General features: G+C 44.8%; 1 protein-coding gene across 1 annotated transcript in view; it reads left to right on the forward strand.

Moving 5' to 3' along the window:
* Positions 1 to 24,457, forward strand: part of MYO3B (myosin IIIB) — a 240,350-nt gene that overhangs the window by 143,117 nt on the left and 72,776 nt on the right. The window contains exons 10-21 of the mRNA XM_014520807.1: positions 80 to 176; positions 693 to 809; positions 1,295 to 1,399; positions 9,583 to 9,666; positions 10,776 to 10,978; positions 11,539 to 11,637; positions 12,632 to 12,746; positions 14,031 to 14,157; positions 14,302 to 14,512; positions 20,770 to 20,917; positions 21,184 to 21,337; positions 23,433 to 23,521. Of these exons, the coding sequence (XP_014376293.1) occupies positions 80 to 176; positions 693 to 809; positions 1,295 to 1,399; positions 9,583 to 9,666; positions 10,776 to 10,978; positions 11,539 to 11,637; positions 12,632 to 12,746; positions 14,031 to 14,157; positions 14,302 to 14,512; positions 20,770 to 20,917; positions 21,184 to 21,337; positions 23,433 to 23,521 (1,549 nt within the window). The remainder of the gene's footprint in view (positions 1 to 79; positions 177 to 692; positions 810 to 1,294; positions 1,400 to 9,582; positions 9,667 to 10,775; positions 10,979 to 11,538; positions 11,638 to 12,631; positions 12,747 to 14,030; positions 14,158 to 14,301; positions 14,513 to 20,769; positions 20,918 to 21,183; positions 21,338 to 23,432; positions 23,522 to 24,457) is intronic.

Raw genomic sequence — 24,457 nt, forward strand, 5'->3', positions numbered from 1 at the left:
GAATTATTCTTGTCTCTTACTATTTGCCTTTTTCAAAATAGCAACTGATAACACTGATCTTATGTTAACAAACTTGCAGGCATGAACGAATACATACTAGAAGACCTTACCGTGTAGATGCAGCTGACAAATACTCTTTGGATGATGATCTGGTGAACCTAGAGGTTCTGGATGAGGTACTGTACAATCTGGGTAGCACTTCCTCACCCTTGACGATTATAACCTATGTTTTGCTTGCTTCTGCCTTCTACATTTTCTTCTAACAATGTAATCATGTGATAAAATTGATTGTTCATTGTCTGGGCAGAAAGGAATAATTATGTGACACAATTCAGATCTGCTGTCACATGTGCAGTTTTATTTTGTGTAGATATATAAGCAGTATCAGCACCTCTTGTCCTATGGACAAATTGATTTTATTAGTTTAAATTATTTTCTGTGTTTGTTAAATCTAAAGGTTAGCCTTGAACATCAGCCGGGAAAATAGGCATATTTCTTTTAAGTTGGTTTTGTTGCACTATTTTAGAGATATGAAACTGTGAAAAAATTGGTTTGGTTTTATGAGGTCAGTGTTTGACATAACTGACAATGTTTAAGATAATCAATTATTCTGTGTTCACAGTATATTTACAGTGAATGTTATTATCAAAAAACGTATTGCTTTACTATCAAACTTCTTATAATCTTCTTAGGATACAATTATCCATCAACTACAGAAGCGCTATGCTGACTTACAAATTTATACTTATGTTGGAGACATTTTAATAGCTTTAAACCCATTCCAGAATCTCAGCATATATTCTCCACAGGTAAGAGGAACTCCAGTATAGAGAATGTACCTTTTATAAACTGTTGTTAATGAAATAAAGGATACACACAAAAGAGAGGCCCATGCTATGATTAGGAATTGTGCTCACTGAAAACCATACAAATATATTTTAAATTAGATTTTGTCCCAATATAGTACATTACTTTTTCTCTTTAATCTATGATCATTTCTATACAGTTTAATTATATGATGGCTGTCACATAAACATGTTAGTATCCAAGTACCTGGCAACATCATCCCTGTGAGGTCAGGAAGTGTTATTATCCCTACTGAATAACTGAGGTTCAAAGAGATTCCCATTGAGGTCAGATGTCAAAATATCTCTGTGGCTATGACCTTAAGTCAATTCAGTGGCAGAGCAGTGCACTGAACCTATGTCTCCATTTCCTAGGCTAGCACAAACCACTAGATATGTGCATGTTGCACAGGCTTTTTTGTACTTTCACCAATTTTTTTTTTGTTTAGTTCTCCAAGCTTTACCATGGTGTGAAGCGTTCATCAAATCCCCCCCACATATTTGCATCTGCAGACACTGCTTATCAAGGCATGGTTACTTTCAGTAAAGATCAGGTAAGAATCTGTTCTTTTACTTGTGTACTTAATATTGGTCATTTAAGGTAGTAGGATGCTGTGCTACTTCAGATATTTTTAGTATTCTGGATCAGTAGTGATTGGTCTTGGGAAAACTTTCTGCTTGGGAAACTTTACCTGCAGCAGGAAAAATAGAACACAAATGCAATTAGAATTGGGAATGCTGAAAAGGTTGTGGTGCATCTTTAAAGACAGTGAGCTAGTGTTAATCAGCCCAGCCTATCAGTGCTGATAGAGCTTCACTAATTACTAACAGCTGAAGATTTTCACCCTATTCCCTGATTCCACTTGCACTGGATGTAACGATTTGCACCTGAGGTATGTGTAAAATGCTACCATGTCAGTTTGATAGCATTTTTCACCTACTTGGCCCTTACTTCCACAGGTATAAAGACAGTATCGGGTGCAAGGCAATGGAGAATCAATCCCTGTGACTATAAGTCATAGAAAATACAAACCATTAACTCTGTGATCACTCATTTTCATGGTAAAATATATTAAGGATAGTTCTAATATAAATTTAATGAGGACACAAATCCAATTATATGGCAATGATATTAATGAGAATAGAATATAGTGCTGCAGAAACCAGTTTCCTTTTTATTATAGTTTTAAGATTGGAATCTTGCATTCCTTTTCATAGGATGTACTATACATATGTATGTATGTATGTATGTATGTATGTATGTATGTATATTGGAGAATAATAATGATTTTATTTCTAAAATGATCCTCAATGTACTCTTCTGTATGCTGCACAATAATTCATGATAAATATATCTTTTAAAACATTATAACAACTCAATGAATTCATAGAATAAAACTACACTTTAGAAAATAGTTGACAAGGATAAAATCTAAATGGGATCCAGCATGTGAAAAAGATGAAAATGGAAGATAATGGGATTTGTATTATGCAGCGTTCTGGGAGAAAGTAGTTAGTGCATTGATATATGGAAAAGGAGGGACACAAGGATTTGACATAGACAGAAACATGGCAAGCATTGTCAGCACAGATGCTGGGGTGATAAAGTGAGGCACTGAGGATTTCTGTGGACGTGACTTTGGGCTGTGGTGGTGCAGTTGGAAGATAGATGTCTGTTTTTGTGTATATTCTGAGGGATTGGATATATTTTGGAATGTTAAATTTGTTGCTTGATAAATTGGATTAATTAACAAAGTTTAGAAAAAAAGAAAAGGTGAAAGAGTACACAATTTATTTAGCATTTGAAAGTGCATGGGACTTTAGGTCCCCTAGATATGGTTTTTATTTATATAACTTATTCTATGCTGTTTGAAAAGTGTTGCTAAGACATATATATTTATGTAGTAGAAAAGAGGGATCTTGATGATGTAAAACACCAATATGTGTGAATTTGAAATCAGGCCATAAGGTCTACATTGTAAATCGTAACCTTTTCAAGTGCTTCATACCTGTCTAAGTGCTGATTTGTCTTTTGGATCCGTTTTGCCTTGTGATGGCAACTTGTAGCCACGTTAGCTACAAGCACATCTAATTTTCTATTTGCTGTTCCCAAAACACCAGAGCAAAGCCTTTAGTTCTCTTCAGTGGGCAATGTGGTTCTGCTTGTGGCATAACATATATTTTATGTAAAAATCAAAAGTTTATGCATCCTGTTCACTTTATCCTTTCAGCAGCCTCAGGATTTTTTGCCTGTGGAAGTCTGTGGTGTTGTAGAAACTCTCTTCCTGGGTCCGTACTCAACCGAAATTAACTGTTAAGCCAATAGGACTTAAGCATGCATGACTTGAGGCTGCAGGCTTGAGTTTTCAATTTATAATCCATTGTATATGATTTGTTCAGTCACATGAAGTCAGTCATAATGGGCATCACAGCTTGAGAACACCATCAAACACTTTCAGCTTCCTTGAATCAGGATGGGATTTTTAAAAAATGACAATAGGTGTGATTGTCACATTGTACACATCAACAGTTCATGTGCTGCATGGCAGTGCGGATTGTCTGAAGTATACTCCTGGATGCAGAAGTCTATTCAGTACACAGTAGTAGTAATTATTCCATATGCTACACAATGTTCCTCTGAACACCCTGTGCTTTACTGTCTGTGGAATAGCAAAAGGGTGTCAGATATGCTATTCTTTCTACAGCAAAAGAACTGCTGCCTCAATTTTTACAGATACTTTCAAAAACCTCAGTTATTCTGTGTAATTATTACTATTCATAGCTATGAAAGTGCTATTACCACTTTTAGCCCCTTGCAATGAAAATATTTTAAAACCACACAGTAAATTCATAAAACAAATTAAAAGACATGAACTGAAACTTCCTTTTTTCCTCTGTCATTCATTTCTGTAACTTACACTGGAAGCGCCTTGGAGCAGGAGTTTATCTCTTTGTATTTTTACAAGGAGGCATGTATGCCAATGGTGCTTTGTATATATTAAAGATAATGTACTGTATTTATTCAAATATAAGATGAAATGTGTCCCCCCTCCAATCAGCATGGGGAAAAAAGATCATCATCTTATAATCACAAACAAGGAAACTTCATTAAATACATTGTCTATCATTAAACTGCTGCCAAAAGTGGCATGTGCTCAGTAAAGAAAACCAAGTATAAAGTTGATTAAATGCAGCCAACACTAACCATGACTAAAAAACATATGGTCCCTGTTGGACAAAAATACTGATAGGAACCTACCAGTATTTTTTGGCTATAGATAGATCTCTCTCTCTCTCTCTCTCTCTATATATATATATGTAGAGAAAGAGAGAGAGATATTGAGAGAGAGTTATAGATAGAGAGAGGGAGATATTGAGAAAGAGAGAAATAGTTATTTATACATCCTCTGTCATAAACTTTCCATCACATACCTCAAACCGCATTAAAAAACCCACGCACCCGTTACAATAAATGCACCCGCTCCCCTGTGCCCCCACACACCCACCTGCTGCCCTTCCCTAACCCAACCACAGTGCCTTAGTCCAAGCCCCAGTTGGGGTTTACAGTCTCAATTCATTCAGAGTCCTTGTTGCTGTCGATATCCCTGTCACTTCCACTGCTGCTGATCCTGTTGTTGTCCTTCTCACTGTCTCCAGGTCCAGTTGCATTGCTGTCCCATCCAGTTTCCTTTTCCATTTCCTCTTCCTGGTGGTCTTTGAACAACCTGTGCCACATGTCCCTTTTCCAGGTGTGGTTGTCTGTGTTTTCTCCATCCTTTCCCACAGATTTCAGGTAGTAGGACTGGAGTTCACTTAGAAACAGTTTAACACAGTCTGTTTCTTTGACCTCAGTGTGTCTGTACAATAGGAGGTTCCTGCATTGCCACAAGGTGCTCCTGATGCAGGACACAAACTGGCCAAAGCAGGTTGTCTGGGATTCCTGATGTTTAGTCAGGTTCTGTACAGTGCCACCTCCCTTGTCATCAGCCGGACTCCTATCACTTCTTCCAGGAGCCAGCTTACCTTTTCCCACACTCCCTTGGCATAGGGGCAGAGCCACAGGAGGCGGTCAGTGGTCTCATTCTCACCTCAGCAAATTTCCCTGGGGCAGCTGGATCTACTCTCACCTCACTCTGTGCCTCCACACCTTCACTGGGTGTGCACAGTGAGCTATGAGCCAGTCCAGGTCTCTGTGGTCTTTATGTAGGTCCTTGTGGAAGATCCAATCCCAGATGGCCTGGCAGTCATCATCAAGGAGTAGCTCCATGATCGATAGCCTATCTCTATCTCTGACTGCCTTCTGTATCTTCCTGTGGTTTAACACGGTCTCTGGGCTTTCCTTCTGTAGTGCATACTTGCTCCAGAACTTGTTCAGCACCCTGTAGAACCAGGGGTATTTCATGGTGCATGGTCTCCCTTTGGCTGGAGCGTACAGCCCTCATGGTCTCAGGAGGTGACTGTAAAATACTTGACAAGACAGGCTGTTTTGGTTGCTGGCCCAGTTGCCAGCTTGCAGATCTGGCTCATGTACTGGGCCCGTAGGAACAAGTGGATGTCTGGCACCCCCCAGCCCATTTCTTTTTGTTTAGGGTCTTTCTTGCCACCTTCTCCATTCTGGATCCCCAGAAGAAAATGCACATGGCTCTTTGAATTCTATGGGTGACACACTTGGGAGTGTGGGGGGAGGGGAGACCAATGCAGTATACAGAAGTACTGGTAGCAACACTGCCTTCATGAGTGCCATGCACCCCACCATGGAGAGGCGGCACACATACCGCAGACCCAACCTTTGCTTAACCTTGGCCTCCTTCTTCTCCCAGGCCTTCCTTCCACTCAGCTCAGGATCGAAATCCACCCCAAGGATCTTGACCCCCTCGCAGGGAACCAAGACCCCCAGGGACTCTAGGTCCCCGAGCTCGCCCATGGTCAGACTGGAGTTTTTGCTCACATTAAGCTTGGCCCCTGCTGCCGCCTCATAGACCCATGTGTGCCACAAGGCTTTCTCTACAGCACACTTATTCCTGCCTTTTTTTTTTTTTAAAGAATTTTTTCAGGTTCCAAGCCATATCAACTAAATCAAGTCCAAATCCATGAGTCGTCCAGAACCATAAGTGACCCTACAACCAGCAAACATCCTCCACCTCCACCAGGGGCTTCAGATATTTCCAAAGTCTTTTGGCGGGCATCCTAAATCCAGGCCCCAGCCCAGAGGCTTTGGGATTGGATGCCTCCAAGTTTTACCTCCCCTCAGCCATATGGCCACAGGAACAAGCTAGGGGGAAGCTTCCCATTTCCATAAAATTGGCATTAAGCCCCAACATCTTAGCGGGTACTAAACCATGCCAGAAGAACAGTTATCCCCAGGAGGCTTAAGGAAAACTGCCTTCTTGGACCCAAATACATAGTGGTGTTTTTGTTTTTGTTTTTGTTTTTTTATTTAATTTGTATCCAAGGCCAAATTAGTCAAAACTAATTCCAAATCCAAGAGTCCAGAACCATAAGTGGCCCTACTACAGGCAAACATCCTCCGCCCACACCTGGGGCTTCAGATGTTCCAAAACCCTTGGCGGGCATCCTACTTGCAGGCCCAAGCCTGGAGGCTTGGGGTTCAGATGCCCTTGAGTTTTGCTTGCCTTTAGCCATAAGGCTTTCGGAGCAAGCAAGGGAGGAGACTCCCATTTCCATAAACTGGGCTTAAAGCCACTGCACCTCGGCAGGTACTGAACCATGGCAGAAGAGCAGTTCTCCTGCAAAGTGGTTCAGACAAACTACCTTCTTGGACACAGATGCATGGTGTTTTTTGTTTTGTTTTGTTGGGGGTTTTTTGTAAAAATATATGTCTATATATATATATATATGTAAGGTTATATATAACTACACTCCTAGTATCACTCCACAGAGAAAACCTTGACCCATTACAATAAACTACACCTGCGAACCCGTACAAAGGCCCATTGGCCGCCCAAACCCATTACAATATCACATGCAACACACACAAACAAACCCTGGTCCCTCAGACCAAGCAACACTTCCCTTTCATGCCTATCCTGCTTACGGGGTCACATACTCAGTTCATCTGCCCTCTATGTCGCTGTCACTCTAGCTCCCACTGGAGGACTTGCTGCTGCTGTCACTGTTGCTATCCTCAGTTCCACTTGTCCCTTCCTCTTCCTCTCTGTCACCACCCCTTCTCTGCTTGGGAGGAGTTGGATGATCCTGTGCTACATGTCTCTGTGCCAGGTGGCTTTGGCCACGTCTCCTCCATCCTCCACTAACGATTTCTGGTAGTAGGTCTGGAGTTTGCTCAGAGCCGTTTTCATACAGCCTACTACCTCTATGTCCATGTGCCTGTACAGCAGGAGGTTCCTGGCCTTCCACAGGGTGCTCTTGATGCAGGACCCAAACTGGTTGAAATGGGGAGCCGAGTTCTCCTGGTGTTTGGTGAGGTGCCCATATAGCACCGCTTCTCTGTTTAGTCAGCTAATGCTGGTCACCACTTCGCAGAGCTGCTTAACCCTTTTCCATACCTCTTTGGCATAGGTGCAGAAGCAGAGGAGGTGGTCAATCATCTCAGTGGCTCTGCAGCAGTTGGGCCAGGTAGCAGGTAGCTCTTGAATTCTGTGATGCTGGGGTGCATGGAGTGTCCCACAGGAGTGCGGGGGGCCTCCCAGCATGCTTGGCAACAGACCCAGAAGTGGACCAGAAGCACTTCCAGTCCACTTCCAGGTTCACCGGGAAGCACCCAGGGCCCCGCGCCCCCGTACCTCCCCAGCTCAGCAGCTGGTGCCTCCTGGGTCTGAGGGGCACCTGGGGTGCCCCTGTGGCCAATCGCCAAGCTGGGGAGGTTGCAGGGGGGGCCCCCATGCACTCCCTGGCAGACCCGGAAGTGGACCAAAGGTACTTCTGGTCCACTTCTGGGATCGCCGCCGAGCACATGGAGGGCCCCACTGCACTCCTGTCGGACTCTCCATGTGCCCCAGCATCGTAACATTCACAAGCCATGCCTGCTACCTCAAGGTATGTAGAAAAAACATTTAAAGCTGTGTTTATGTCCGAATCAGCATCAAATCTTCAGGTTCGGATTTGGCCGAATCGAATCAGGAACAGTGATCCGAATCAACGAATCGAATCACTGTCCCTGATTCAGACTGAATCCAAATCCGAATCAAATAGGGGACCACTTCACACACCCCTACTCATTACTACTGTGCAGTAGTGTCATGTGGCATGAAGTGTGATGTGACGCTGCTGTGCAGTATTAATGACCTATTGTGTAGCGAGAAAATTCGTTCAACGATGCTACTGTGTAATGCCGGTTACTATACAGTAAAATAGTACTTGTGTATGCAAGTACTAGATGACTGTGCAGTAACAACTGCACAGTCAATGTCTCGTGTAGACACAGACTGTTTGTACTATATATAAGTAGGTACACAAGTGCTTCTTAAAAGAGTGTTTATGGAGTACCTGTGCTAAAACTTATAGTAGTTTCAAAATAGATAAAATGCATCAATTCTAGATAAACTAAGCCTATGAGTACATGTAGTAATTTGCCTATGTGATGAATTATCTTTATTTCAAGGTCAGTATTTTCAAATTTGCTCCATACTTCCATGGGCTCAGGAAGAGCAGGGTCTGACAGTAAGGATGGAGAGAAGGGACTGCAGGGGGAGAAGGCTAGGAAGATGTAGAAGGGAAGGGGGCATTTGATCCTTCAGATTCATTTGCCCTGCTGTAGCAGTAGAAGGGGAACAAATTCAAGGCACACCTCCAATAATTAGATTCTTTACCTGAAAAATTATAACAAATTTATACACTTTCCATAGATAGAACCTAATTATTGGGTGGTCATCTTATATTCAGGGCCATCTTATATTCAAGTACATATGGTACTTAGGAACATAGAACACATACATTTGTGTGTCTGTTTTGTGTCAGCACGTATAAACTCTATGTAAGTAAGTATAGTGCATGTTTGACAATATCTCATTTCAAAGAAAAACATTGCTGTAGAACACTTGAAAATGGTGAAAATTCTATTGAAAATCCAGGAAATATAAATAACATGGCTTATTTATTAGGATGTGAGCCTTCATAGAGCACCTATGCACTATCTGCCCCAAACAAGTATCATATCTGAGAGGAGGACATAGCAGAGCCAGAGGCTTCCAGTTAATCTTTAAATTTGGGATGCACAGGGGCAGCTGAGACAATCTGCTATGTGTTTTTTAGTACAGACAGGTAATGCAGGAGAACTGTTGATCTCCTCTACCAGTCTTCTCCCCAAAAAGTTACCTTTTGACTTTTTATAAACCCAGGATACTGCTGCATTAGCTCAGTGATTAGCACTGTTCATGGTAGCAAGCCCTATCATTTTTTTTTCTTAGAGTGGGATCAGGTTTTAGATTGTATATTAGATACAGATGTATTTCCCATTGTGAGAATCCATGTGTCATGTTAATTGTGCGTCATGATAATGAGCTCTTAAGAATGTTATTTTCTCTTTGACATGCACATGCACCCAGAAACGATGATGATGGTGCCCATTTTATGAATCTAAAGCATAAAGAAACAAACAAACTGACACTCTTTTTGATATTCACTGAGGAGAGAGTTGACTCTGGAGGTGTTATGCAGTCTTCATATTATATTAAATAACCCATAGAGCAGTAGTGAAACTTTTAACTTATCAGCTATATGGTGAGCTGTGCATTTACAGTTTTGTTTTGTGTATCAGTGCATTATCATCAGTGGAGAAAGTGGTGCTGGAAAGACTGAAAGTGCCCATCTGATTGTCCAGCATTTGACCTTCCTGGGAAAGGTATATTTACACTAAGCCGTGTAGCACAATGAATAATCTATTTTAAACTTTCTTTGCAGGGAAAAAAAGGTCCAGTGCCTTTTTAGCTTATTAAAAGCATTGAAATATTTCATTTTTTAAGCTGTATAGAGTGTGAACTTGGCACTCTATTGGGATCTCATATTTTATACTGGAAGCTACATGATCTAATTAATAATCATTAATATAAAAAAGCTGTTTTTAGGTTCCTACCCTGTAGAGTCCTACCTATCTGTTTTATTCTATATATGTGACTTATTCCAATGAAATCAGTAAAAGTATTCACATGCATAAGTGAGTGTAGATTTAGGGCCTTTGAGTCTGTGTTTATGTTAGTCAAAACATTGCCACTGACTTCAGTGGAAATAAGATTGGGCATTTTTACATGTGCTCCAGAGGTGAGGGTGCTTTAATTAGAGCATCTCCAACAGCTGGTCTAATTAAAGTATTCGCAGTATCTTGTGTATCAGTGTCCCTGTGCTTCAAAATGGCAACAGGGGCACATTAACTAAAGCTCATTGAACAAGCCCTTGATGACAAGTATCTCCAGTTATTTACAGTACTTATGACCAAGCAAGCTATGAATCTAAACACTAATACTAATACTCATATTACTACTGCTGCTACTAATAATAATATTTCCATTATTCTTTTTTCATATGGTAAAGAAAAAAAACTCAGAATGAATCTGGTTAGGCGGGCATTTGTGCTCATATTAAATTCCATACCAAAGTCAAGACAATGAGAAAAATTAAAGAGTCTAACACATTTGTAAATCCTTGCATGATCAAGAATAAATCTATTCTACTTGTAATTTAGTGTCTACAGTGTGGTTTTTCTAATTAAAATTTATGAAGCCTCTACAGACAAAAATATTGCAGCGAGAAAAGATCTCATATCTTCACACCTGCTGGAGACTCTCTTTTCCTCTTCAATATATTATACTTAAGCAGAAAGATCAACCCATATTTGCCAATAGTTTATTCTGTGACGTGATAATGCATGCCATATTTCAGAAGCTGGAAGTTTCCATGAGTAAGCAGATACATTCTTTTGTATCTTTTCTTCTCTTATGTGGGTATTCTGTCAAGGCCAATAACCGTGCTCTGCGTGAGAAGATTCTTCAAGTGAACCCTCTGGTTGAAGCATTTGGAAATGCCTGCACTGCAATCAATGATAACTCAAGTCGTTTTGGAAAATACCTGGAAATGATGTTCACGCCAACAGGAGCCGTAATGGGGGCAAAAATTTCTGAATATCTACTTGAAAAATCCAGGGTCATAAAACAGGCTGTGTAGGTGTAATAATGTTATGCCCTTTCATATCCATTGTAGTTATCTTTTCCCACAACATTTTTTAATTTTTTAAACACTATTCATTGGAATTCTATTCTAACTCACTAGTACTAACTACATCACTTATATTAGGGCTGGAACAGTTAGCTGGGTTATTCTTGACTGAAGATCAATACCACTCCATTGTTCAGTAGAGGATATTCTGTACAGTATATTTTTCTCCCATAGCCTCTTTTCTCTGGACAGTAGACGTGCCATTATACCTCTCTGCTCAGCCGTCAGCAATTTAAAAAGGATGGAGAAGAGCTTGATCTTGGATTAATTGGCACTATGCGGTTGGTTGGGTTTTGTGTGTTCCACAAATATAGTAGAAGGTCTCTTTGGCTTTTGCTGCTTCTTGCTCTGATACTGTGCCATTAAAATCAGTGGTACCTTTGCCATTGACTTCAGTGAGCATTGGTTTAAGGCCTTCTGCCCTTAACTTGATGAGGTACTGGCTGAGACAAATGTATGGATGCAGATATACTTGTATACTTTATTATAATACACTTTTTTCCAGAGGAGAGAAAAACTTCCATATATTTTATTACATATATGCTGGCCTTTTTCATCAGAAGAAACTTTCTGAGTATAGACTTCCTGAAAAAAAACCTCCTAGGTAATTATCACTAATTTTTTTTAAATGCTGCTTGTAATTAGCTATTGATCAGCTCTCACTTCCAGTGTGATGCTTTATAATCTCTCTTAATCCTTCTCTATCCCTTAAGGATCTTTCTTAATCTGCCCAAGTATAGAAGAGGATGGACAATAGGGAATTACATTATTTGTATTTGTCTGAAGATTTGAACCATTTAAAAAAAGAAGGAAAAGAAAATCTCATTATTATGTAGATTTTCCATCCTTCTTTCAGGCTTTATCTGGCTCCAGAAATGGACTGTTATGAATATGTAACTTTACTGTAAAATGCAGGAGCGACTCAAAATGTATTGTTTTATGGCTAAAAACAGATGTTACATTTGAGATGATTCTGCTTGATCTAAGTCAAAACCTGGGGAAAAAAAGAAGAGCAGCACAGCCCTTTAGACACATAGATTGCTCCTAGAATGAACAGCAATTAACTTGAATAAGCCACAGTTGTCCTGGGGAAAAAGTAGTTAACACATTTTATCTCCCACACTTCACAAAGAAAGGTGGGACAGTGGGCTTTTAGGATCACAAAAAAAAGGCTTTTTCTCAGGAGAAATGAGGTGTCTGTTTGTAGCCTTTGAGTATCTGATATAACAAGCCAAATTTAGCTGCAGTTATACAGGTGCAGCTCCATTAAAGTCAATGGACCCATACCGTTTTTCTTCAGGGCTGAATCTTGCTCATTAAACTTGAGTTACTAATCTCATTTTCTTTATTGGAAAACTAGTGTTGGGATAATGTCATAATTTATGCTAAAGAAACAAAAGTTACAGCAAAGAAAAAAATGTAAACTCTTTTTATTTAGCATTACAGTATCTACTTGGTTAAAAGACATTTATTTAGTACTACAATATTTATTTGGTTAAAAATATTTAAATATATTGTCTTTTCAGTTACTGATGCAATCTTATCAAAGTCACTAGGGGGTTGCTAATATGGCACTTCTATTATTCCATTTTATTTAGATACATTGATAATGAAACTGGAAGAGTAATGCAAGATATTATTACTAAAGACTCATACAGACGACAATTTGAAGCAATTCAACATTGCTTTAGGATCATAGGGTTTACTGACGAGGTGAGAAATGAAACATGATCTTCTTCGCCAAATCATTATTGACCATATTTTTAAAGAACATGTCCAATGTTGTGCGTGCAAGGACTGACATTTGTCTAAATAGGACTGTTGTTACAAAAGGGGCAGTTGCTTCCTCTGCGGCTACGGCAGAAGAGAAGCCTGCCACTGCTGCTGACAAGACAGTGGGTAGTGAGCTTTTAGGCAGCCCTTTGAGGCTAAGTATAGACAGTCAAAAGCCCAAGGCTGAATTGATTCAATCTTTGCAGATTAGTCTAAACTGCACAGATTGAACTGATAAGCAAGTGAACAGACATTCACTTCTGATTTCGGAAATGCAGCCACATGCCTGCAGTGGTGCAGACCAGGAGCCAGGGGGTGCTAGAGCATGTCTCCCTGCTCAGCTGGAGTAGAGAGCTTGGGCCAAGGCTAGCCCACCCATCCTGCAAGGGAGGGTTTGCAGGGGAGGTGCAAAGCATGCTAGAATGCTGGGGGACTGAGAGTTAACTTCTATCAGAAGGGGATCTGGGACAGAAGTTCAGTAAACCAATATAACATAAATCAGTTAAGTCTGATCCTGCATCCATTCAGGTTTATCTTAAACCGGTTTCAGCCATTTTGAAAGCAGTTTATGTACACTAAACTTCTGTGCACAGAACACAATACAGATTTGAACTGATTTCTGATCACTTCTATTGTTTTTTGTGTAATTTCTGTCCACAGCCTGGATGCCCCAATCACTAAGATGCATGCTGCCTTCTGTGGGAGGCTGACAGCCTGTTCTGTCCCCCTTCCCAGCATGGGACAGGGCAAGTGTCAGTTATTGGACTCATTGACAGATTCCTGTGGGGGCTAAAGAAGTGAAGGCATAGCCTCCTGGTGCCCCCTGGCTGGAAAGCACATTTTTGGGGCAACATTGTAGTTCTCCACCCTGCGGGCACTGAATATGTATGTGTTTCCATAGAGCTTTAATTTGTGTAGCACTTCAAAGTGCTGAGGTACTTGTAGCACTACAAATGAACATGTGTTCAAGATGACCTTTGTGCCAAAAATGGCCTGACCAAAATGAACCATTCAGTCCCATTCATGCTCCAGTTTCACAGTCTTGTTTTCCATTTCAGTGGGAGTTTGCTGAAACATAACTGAGTAAATACTGAGTTGGCCAACTAAGAAACTCAGAATGAACTATTTAACACCCTCCTCTACATGCATTTCTAAATTCACTAAATTTGGGGGCCAAAGTAACTAACTGTCTCTCTTTGAGGTAGTTCTCGCTGTTATTTGTAGGAAGTGCATTCAGTGTACAGAATTCTGGCTGGGATCCTAAATACTGGAAATATTGAGTTTGCTGCCATTTCTTCCCAACACCAGACTGATAAAAGTGAAGTTCCAAACCCAGAAGCCTTAGATAATGGTAAATATAATTTTTTTTAACATTATAGTTCTATTAATGTGGATTATGTTAGAAAGAGTCTCTCACTCACTGTGCCAGATAGGCAATGCTGGCAATTTTTACACTCTGGTTATATCCATATTTCTTGTTTCTCTTATCTTTCAGCTGCTGCACTGCTAAGTATTGGGTCAGAAGAACTTCAAGAAGCTCTAACTTCTCACTGTGTTGTAACACGAGGAGAGACTATTGTCCGAACAAACACTGTGGACAAAGCAGCTGACGTGAGAGATGCCATGTCTAAAGCACTTTACGGGCGACTCTTCAGCTGGATAGTAAATCGTATTAATACATTGCTACAGCCAGATAAAAACATATGGCAAGTTACACATCACTTAATCATAAGCATTTACTCTGTGTGTATTTGATGTGATCGTCCATTTTTATAAGTCTGATTTTTCAGGAGAATGCTGTGTTTATTTTGGTAAAGACCTTAAAATGGCTGTCATGCTGTGATCCGGAATTCCATTTCTGGGACATTAACCCCAACATTTTCAAAGAGCTGAGCGGGATTTAGTTACTGAAGTCAATGGGTGTGTCTACATGAAATGCTTAACTGTGCAGTAGCATAGTTTACTGCACAGTAAACATGTTCATACATGTTCATGCTTACTTCCCAGTAAAAACACATAATCATAAGTAAATTTGCTACCTACAAATCCAGGTAGCAAATTTATACGTGATTAGTTACTGCGCAGTTACACGTGTGTAGACATGACCCAGGAGCAAGCTTGCTCCTGGGTCAGCCCTGACATTAGGGAGCTGGCCTGAGATTAGCCCCAAGGCTCCAGGCTGGGAGCCTCCCCTGCCCCAGGGCTGGGCTGCCTCTATGGCAGGCCCTGCCCCCGGCCTGGCGCCGCCCCTGCCTCAGACCTTTAAAAGCCTGCAGGTACTCAGAGCCCTGAGGCACACCAGCAGGGAGCCTGAGGCCCCTTCAGGCCCCTGTGTCCTCCTGGGCAGGCCACAGGCCAGCTGCCCTAGCCTGCCTGCACCCCAGCACCACTGTCTGGCACCACACTGCTGTGCAGCTGCCAGATCCATGCTGGCCAGGCCTACAGGATACTTCAGGCTGCTGCAGGAGACTGATAATCTTGTGACGCTGTCAGGCAAGGCAGAGGTGCAAGTATCTATGCAGCTGTCAGACCAGATGCGGGAGTGTGGGCATGACCAGTCAGCACAGAAGTATTGCATAAATTTCAAGGCCTTGTGGGCACAGTCATCAGTCGGGGAGTACCCATAAGTCCATGCCCTTTATGCAGCAACCAATGGACATCTCCATGCCCCAGAACCCAGGCCACAGCTATTTTGTCTATAGTAGCATGGGCAGCCTGTCTGAGCCCCCACCCTGGCCTGGCACCCCTTGGGTGTCCAACAGTCCATCCCACTGAGCTCCCCTGCTGCACCCTCCACCCGCAGCTTGGGGAGCCCGGACCGGCACCTGCTCCAACAGCTCTGCAGGCCCAACCATGAGGCATGGCCAGCAATAACACCACAAACAGTGCCAGCTCCTTCCTGGGGGGGCCCCTGGCCAGGTGCCTGCCTCCCGTGCCCCGACGTCTGAAGACACAGCCCAGAGCTACATGCCATCACCGACAGCTATGATCACGTGGAGCTGCCGGATATGCCAGCCCTGGCCACGTGGTAAGCCCTGCTCTGAGGGAAGGGCCTTCCCCACCCCTACCCCTGCTCCCAGCCCTTTCCCCTGCCCCTCCTCCCTACCTGGCCAGACTGCACTCCCCTGGCACCATGTTCCCCCATCACAGCATGCAGGGAGGTGGGAGACAGTACCAAACTTTATTGAGCAGCCCATGCCCCCGCAGCTAGGTGGGCACAGGCCTCTCACACACTGAGGAACACGTAAATGCTGGTGGTGATGCTCTCCTCAGCTATGGGGGCCAGGGATGCACAGCCACAGGTAGGCCTCCAGGCAGCAGCAGAGGTTGCAGGGCAGCTCAGACTTGCCCCTTGCACCATCATAGCTCAGGGTTCTGTACCACATGTGTAGGTGTACCTGAGGCAACACGGGCATCATCAGCAGCAAGGCATAGAGGGTTGGGCACCCGAGTCCACACAAACAGCTCCTCATGAACTGCCTGAGGCATGCACAGCAGGGGCATGCTCAAGGTGCAGTGGTGGCTTGGGTTGGGTCTGGCCCTGAGGCACCTCCCTGGAGAAGAACCCTGTGCGGAGGGTTGGGGCACAGGCAGCTCCTCGTCCCAGTCACCCTGGAGCCCCATGCCCCCTGAGCTTGGGCATCATGGGTGGCAGAGCAGCAGAGTGGATGGCCTGTGGGGGGTGGTAGCAGGGTCTGGTGTCAGGAAGTGCTGCCAGGAGCCTAGCCTATCCTACCCTGGGAAGAGGTGGGTGAGGGAGGCTGCCCGCAGCCAGCACCCAGCAGCCCACTGGCCCCAGGGGAGCAAGAGGAGATGGGGAGCTCAGCCAGCAGCTGCCTGGGCCCAGGCCTGCCAGGCTGACTTACCATGGCCCCTGATCTCCTGTGCATGCCTGATGCCTGATCTGAGGCTGGGCACTGCATGGCCCTGGTACAGGGCATCTTATCTCTGAAATGTTGCAAACACACACAAACAGCTTCTTTCTCATGCCTCTATAGGACCTGAAGCTGCATGCAGGGGACAGGCCACCCTTGGCAGCTGGGATGTGGCCTCAGGGTCATTGCCACACACAGCCGGGGTCCTGCAGATACTTTGGCTCTGCCAGAGGATAACTCTAGACAGGACCCTCCTCCTGGACTGCTTGGCCATGGCATCAGAAGACCGGCTGGGGGATACTTGGGTCTGGCAGGCAGAGGACGTGGCCTGCCAGGACAGGTGGCAAGTGGAGGATACCACCCACGAAGAGGCGCAGGACCAGCACAGGACTGGGCAGACCAGGAGTTCCAGGCATAGCTCCTGGCAGTGCAGGCCACAGACAATGACTGCCAAATGCTGGACATCCCAACCCTAGCCCCACCTGCTCCCTGGCAGCCATGCACCACCCAGCAGCAAACCCCCACCTGGGCCTGGGAGGAGGTCCTGCACTGCTTTCAGCAGCCAAGAGACCCTGGCCTGGCCCCTACCCCTGGTCCAGTGCCACCCAGCCACCCTGCCTTGGCCTAACCCCACCAACTACCCTGGCTCCACGTGGGTGCAGAGCCAGAGCTGCCTGCAGCAGGGTCAGGACCATATGCCAACCCTGCTAACCCTGGACACTGCTTGCTGGAAAGGAAACCACTAGCACCAGGGGAGCACCAGCTGCCATCACCATGGACAAGCCCCCCGCCTGCTGCACTCACCACAGTGTGTGCACCCATGGGGGAGTGGCCAGAAGCCAGGGTGCTGGCTGCCTGTCCCTGGGCTCTGCCCTCTAGTTGCCCCCACCCCACAGCCCCCTACTCTAGGACAGCACACAAAGGACACACACAGTTTTCATGGGGAAGAAGGTTTTTTAGTGTTGGTGGGTGGGGTGGGTAATGGAGGGGCTCTGTTTGTTGGGGAGAGAAGGGGGCTTTGTTTGTTAGTGGGGGAGCTGGGCTCTGGTTGATGTGAAGAGAATAAAATGTGTTTTCTGAGATCTGCCTGCAGTAAGCATGGTGCTTGGAGGTGGTGGGGGGGCCTGTGGGTGGCAATCATGTGGTCTAGAGCCAGCAGTGTTGGAGGAAGTGGTTGACCAGTGCCTCCTGCATCTGGTGCCCTGGCCCCTGCTAGCAAGTCCATGGCTCTCCTGGGGCTTTGGAGCGGGGGGGGGGGGGGGGGCCCCCGCGCCGGCGTTGCCAACATAGGTGATGCTCCTGCTGTCAGGTGTCCTCTGTGCACCACGTCTCCTCTGCCTAGGCCTCATGGAAGAGCTCCCCCACCAGGCCTCATGGAAGTTATGCAGCATGCAGGCTGCAAGGATGACCTGGAGGAGGTTGTCCTCAGTGAACTCGAGGCGGGCAGTGAGTGTGTGCCAGTGTCCCATAAGGTAGCTGAAAGTGCATTCTACCAGGGCATGGATCTGGCCCAGACAATAGTTGCAGTGGGCCTGGCGGGGGTCCAGATGGCTGGGTAGGGCTGCATGAGCCAGAGCAGGAGTGGGTAGGTGGAGTCCCCAGTGAGTAGGGGCAGGACCACCACAGTGCCCAGCTGCACGTCCAGCATACCTGCTGTGAAGTGCCCACCCTCCACCAGGCTTGGCAGGCCAGAGTTCAGGAAGATGCAGGCATCATAGGCACTGCCTGCCCAACCAGCACTCGTATGTGGGAAGGCACCTCAATGGTCCTTGATGGCCTGGAGCACCATGGAGTGAAAGCTCCTCCATCTGTAGTAGGGGTGGTCTCTGGTAGGTAGCAAGGCAGGCAAGTGATGGGGATGTGGGTCCCATCCAGGGCCCTGATGCACTGGGGGAATCCCAGGGCACGGAACTCCGCCACCCCCCACTAGGGGGTTATGCACGCGGAGCACAGTGTCCCCCAGTATGTCCTGGATGGCCCCGCACACCTCCAGAACAGTCTCCCCAGTGGTGGCCTTGCCCACTCCAAACAGGTGACTGACATACTGCAGACTGGCAGGCATGGCCAGCTTGAGCAGAGTGAGGGCCAAGTGGATGTCTGCAAAGAGGGGTGGCCTCATGTTGGTATGCTGCCACTCCAGGTGGGGCTGGAGCTGCTCCAGGAGTTCCTGGAAGGTGGCCCGGGTCATCCTGAAGGTCTCTAGCCACTGCTTATCATCCCAGGGGTGCTGGATGACATGCCACCACCAGTCCTGACTGTCCCGGCAGGCCCAGAGGCAATGGGGCTGGAGGCCCAGGAGGGTAATTGTGGCCCTGGTGGTAGGAGGGTGATTGTGGCCCTGGTGGTGGCATCTTGGAGCCCATCATCAGCATCCCTGCCAGGGTCCATCCAGGCAGATGGGTTGGAGGTGGCAGGTGCCCAGTGGTGGCCCTGGGATGGAGCATGGCAGGCAGGCAGGCAATTGCTGCATGTGGGGGAGCCAGGAGGGGTGAAAAGGCTGTGGACCAGGTGGTAATCGGCACAGCGGGCCAGTAGGGCCAGCGCAGCAGCCAGCAGGAGCATGGGGCACTGGTCATCGCTGCCCGGGGCAGGGGCAGGGGCTGGTGCCGCCATGGTGAGGAGAGTGCTGCCACATGCTGTTGCTGCACTGGACACACTGCTCCTGGTCAGGGCAGTGGCTGGTCAGAGAGCAGAGAGCAGGGCTGGCTTTTGAAGAGGGCTGCTGGCTGCTAGCAGCTGCAGCCAGTGCCTGGAGCTTCCTGTGGTGGTGGCAGGGGCCTATTGCAGGGCCACTGCTCCCACTTCCCTGCATGTGTAGGTGTGTGTACCCATTTAATTTACTCATGGGTAAACTGATGCTACATCAAAAGCACATGTAGATGTGCTCAATGAAAACTGCTTAGTTAAAATCCCATGCAAGTCTTTGAAAAGGTACTAGATACGGGATAAGCAAGAAAATTCTACCAGAGGCCTGTAAATAACTAATTAGAATAGGTTGGGTGCAATAAACATTTAAGTATAGTTTATGTGGGCCTTCCAGTTCTCAAGTAGTATTAAAGTAGTGATAAATACAAATATCAAATGATTATAACAACTTAATGGATCAATTTTATATTCCAATTCAAGCTGCTAAAATCAATTATAAGGACATTTAATTATGAAAACTTAAGTGCTAATAGATGTTATGGAGATGATTACACTGTGCCACATTCTCATATCCTGTTTCATATGCTTTGCACTTTTCAAGAGCAGCGAGGTATGTTGAGGCCTAAAAGAAACTTCAAGGTGATATAAAGCTGGTATAGTTGGCTCTCTTGCCTGCAAACCTTACCCCACCATGTGAGAGAGTATGTTGGAGGACAGGGAGGTCTGGATGGGCTGCCTGTGAAGCAGTCTTTATGGGACAGCTTGTGCTGGTATAATAGAGCAGCCTTTAGGCAACTCTAAGTTATGCTGGTGCTGTTTTCTTCTCTGGTGATGCCAAAATGGGATGAGTGGGAAGGTATCTGAGAACTGTCTTTCCTCCAACTTCTCTTATTTGCACTGAACATGAAATCAGCATAGCTGAGGATTCAGATTGTAGTCTGAATCCACTTCTCTATGTTTGGTGGGGCTAACGTAAGGGGAAATAAAGGAATCACAGTTCCTATTTTATTAATGGCAGAGGAGGTGCTTCTGAGTAGTAGCATCTCTCTTCTTCTTCACATCATGACAAAACTCATGAAATGCAAGAGTCTTAGGGTTGAAAACTCTGGTAATGACTGTGAACAAGTTCTGTCTCTCTTCCTTTGATTAAATTATTTGTGGTATCTGATCTTTATTGCAGTACTATAACTAGAGGTGTACAACTGGGATGCCAGCCCCAAGTGTCCCCTCATAGGAGGCACAAGAGCAGCAGTTACAGCTGCCTGGCCACCCCAGCTGTGACCAGCCTGGCTGCTGCAACCACAGCTGCCACCACCCTGGCTGTCACCACCAAGGAGGGCACAGAACCAGCTTGTTATGTCACTATTTTATTGTCAAGTTTATTTTGATTTTTCCTGTTTTTTCTTTCTCCTTGATGGATTTTGTGTACCTTTTCCATATAGCAATGCTGACAGTGGAATGAATGTTGGGATACTAGATATCTTTGGATTTGAGAACTTCACAAGAAATTCCTTTGAACAACTGTGCATAAACATTGCCAATGAACAAATCCAGTTTTATTTCAATCAACACATCTTTGCACTTGAACAGGTAATTTAACTTTATAAAGGGAATGATTTAATTCAGCAACAATGACTTGTAGAATGAATCAGGAGTATTTTGTAAAATACACATGCCCACATATTTAATGCACTGTGGCCAAAAAAAGACCATATTAAGATTTTACTTCCACGTTTTTACCATGAGCGTTGTAGGTAGCTAAATATTGTTGGGGCTTAAAGATGTAAGAGAAGCTTTGTGCCAAAAGTGACCAGATAATAATTAGTTTGGTATTAACACTGTTTACAACTTTGTAGATGGAATATCAGAATGAGGGGATTGATGCAACTACAGTGGTATATGAAGACAATCGCCCACTTTTAGATATGTTCCTCCAAAAACCAATGGGACTGCTGTCACTACTTGATGAAGAAAGTCGATTTCCCCAGGCAACAGATCTGACTTTAGTTGGTATGAGCACTCAAGAAAACTTAAAGAATGATTGATATCCCTGTGGCATTTTTCTTGGAATATTAAATGTCTATCTGCTATCTTTATATTGCATCATTCACTACCCAGTATGTTTTTCTAGCTTCCCAGGTGTTTTATACTGCTAATGTTATCTTATAGTTTAAAATAGATATAGTAAAAGATATAGACCATAGAGCCCTATCATCCATCCCATGGTGCTGCCGGTGAGTCTCAGAGTGGACTCACCTGCTGCATCCAGTCTGCACTGGTTTGGCCTTGCATGCAACACACAGGGCCTGGGCTAGCATGTGTAAATTCTGGTGCATGGGGCCAGGGCTGGTACGTGGAGCCAATCCAGGACACACACTGCATGTGGCACATGGGACCAGTCCAGGGAGTGCTGTATGCAGTGCCTGCACTAGACAGGTCCCGTACCCTGGATCTGGTATGTGGAGCTGGTCTGTAGGCCCAATCCAGCCTATGGTATAGACCAGGGGTAGGCAATGTTTTTTGGCCAGAGTGCCGAAAAACACCACAATGCCTACGTTGGAAGGTGCCGGAGTGCCAGCATGCCAGAAAAACAAAATGAGGGCAGAGGGTACATGGCAGAATGCCCTGCATGTGCCCCTTGCCCCCCACCCAAAGTCCCTGCCCCCCAGCCCTGCTGCCCTTTGCCCCACAGCCCGGGCTCTGTGGCTGGCAGCAGCTACCCAGAGCCGGGCCAGCTGAAGCTGGGAGGCTCCAAACAGCTGCGCTGGGCTCTGGAGCCCCAGCATCAGCTCCATACCGGCGCATGCACCTGCGCATCTGAGTGGGCGGCGGGGGAGGGGTCTGAGGCAGTGCAACCCCGGTCTCTCCCCCGCTCCCAGCACAGAGCTGGTGACTGGGCTCTGGACCCTGGCGCAGCTGTTTGTAGCTCTCAATGTAGAGCTTACTACTTTCTAAAACCTTCAAATAAGTTATCCTCATGATGTCCCTGGAGGTTGGCATTTTGAGTATTTTTATCCCCATGTAATAGACAGAGAAGCAGCAGCAGCAGCACAGAAGAGTGACATGTCTAAGGCTAGACAGTAAGTTAGCAGCAGTAGTGAGAAAAGCATCCAGGTCTTCCTGCCCCAGTCTCATACTTACCCTATTAGACAACACTGTCTCACTACAGATTACCTCATCATAAACAGAAAGTGTGTTACTTACATTGTGCCATCTGGCTGTATATTTCTTTACTTTGATGCATGTTTTATGAACATTGTAATAAAAGTTAACTTCATTTTTAAAACATGAAGCATATTACATGCTGTTAAAATATCATCCTAATGCTGAATGCTCCCCTTTGACGTGCAAGCCAGAATTCCCATTCCTGTCAATGTGCTGAATGTTGGATTTATAACAGATAAGTATGGTGTGAATCAGAAAGGAGAATTTTGCTATTTAAAATGGCAGCTGTTAAGCTCTCCAGATGTATACATAACATTTTCACTTCTGGAGAGCTGAGTTCAAACTTGAATTTAAGTCCAAGATGACTGATATGATTTCATTCCAACCTTCTGTCATATACTGAAGCTGGGAACCTGCCTGCGAGTCTTATAAATCAGCCTGTATTAAATATTGAGCTTATACTTTCACAGGCAACCCCCTTGCTTCTGACTGATTAGTTTTTTTACTGATGTCTTGAAAGCAGAGTGATCTAGGGCTGGTGAAAGCAAGCTGGGACTCTTTGCCTCTTCCAGGTGCCCAATTGTAACAAACAAATAAATGAAGAGACTTGACAGGTGCTTGCTAGCCACTCTCATTTGATAGTTTCATATAGGCATGGCAATAGAAGTACTCTTAAGAAATTTGAAGGATATGTTTTAATGGGCTGGTATGGGAATGCTGCTCCAATCGTAAGTAGCAGCTTGGAAGAAAGAACAAAATGAAAGTGACAAACAGGCAAGACCAAGGCTGATGTCACTGATGGGCAATGCAATTAACTTACAAGAGTATTTTATCTTGATTCTGATATTTTGGGTCAATAAAGCTGCCCCTAACAGGGTAGAGATTTCTCTTTAAAATACTTCGGTTCATTATTAACAATGTTATCTTTTGCAATGGCTAGATAAATTTGAAGATAATTTAAGATACAAATACTTTTGGAGACCCAAAGGAGTGGAGCTGTGTTTTGGCATCCAGCACTATGCTGGAAAGGTAAATTTTATATGATCTTTATTGAATTTGAATGTAATAAGTAGTATAATCACTAGCTGTTCTATCCAGAGTTGTTTATCTTGCTTATGGATTTTTCTTACTTTTTAATGGATTAAATAATATTTTTAAAGAAACCTTAGAACCTACGATTAAATCTACACTGCAAAGTTTCCAAAGTTACAAATTCTTCTTAAAATTTTTCTGGGCATGGCAGCTCCCTTTTCGCCACCTGAAATGCCACTCTATCCTGGACAATCTTTAGATGGAATTACTGCTGGAGATATAGGGTACATCTATAAGAGATGTTTACTGCAGAGCTGCCTTATTAGCTCTGCAGTAGAGTCTCAAAGTCTACATGTGCAGCCCTATTAGGCCACAGGAAACTAATTAGCTCTGTCTCAGGTTAGTACTTGTAAATACAGTACTATCCTGTAGGGCTGTGCAAAACACTATTGTTTTGTTTCAACATCCATTTCGAAGGGACAGTGTTTTGTTTTGTCGTTTCATTCCATTTCAAGACACTATCCCATTTCATTTTGTTGAAACTGTTTCGCTGTTTCAACTCATTTCAATGTTTCACCCATAGGCTATAATGAGGAATCATGAAAATGCCTACAACTTTGTCATTTGTTGCCTGATTCAGATGCAAATTGCAGGGACAGTAGCCCCTTCTGAGGGCATGAAGCCTGCCACATTTCAAGGAGACAGGTGCAGAGATTTTTCAGAAACTGTACCTCAAAGTCTTGAAAGCAAAATTTGCCAGCAGCGGCAGCCTCTTGTCATCCGACACGCAGATCTGGGGGCTCGCACGCCCAGGAGGGCTGTGAGGCTGTGCTGGATTCCTCCCAGGAGTGCGGGCTCCTGGAACTACTCTGGATGACAGGAGGCTGCCGCCACTGCCTGGGGCCAGGGGCAGCGACGCCTCCCGCAGCCACC

This window comes from Alligator sinensis, unplaced genomic scaffold (genome assembly GCF_000455745.1).
Source record: "Alligator sinensis unplaced genomic scaffold, ASM45574v1 scaffold143_1, whole genome shotgun sequence".
Taxonomy (NCBI): domain Eukaryota; kingdom Metazoa; phylum Chordata; order Crocodylia; family Alligatoridae; genus Alligator; species Alligator sinensis.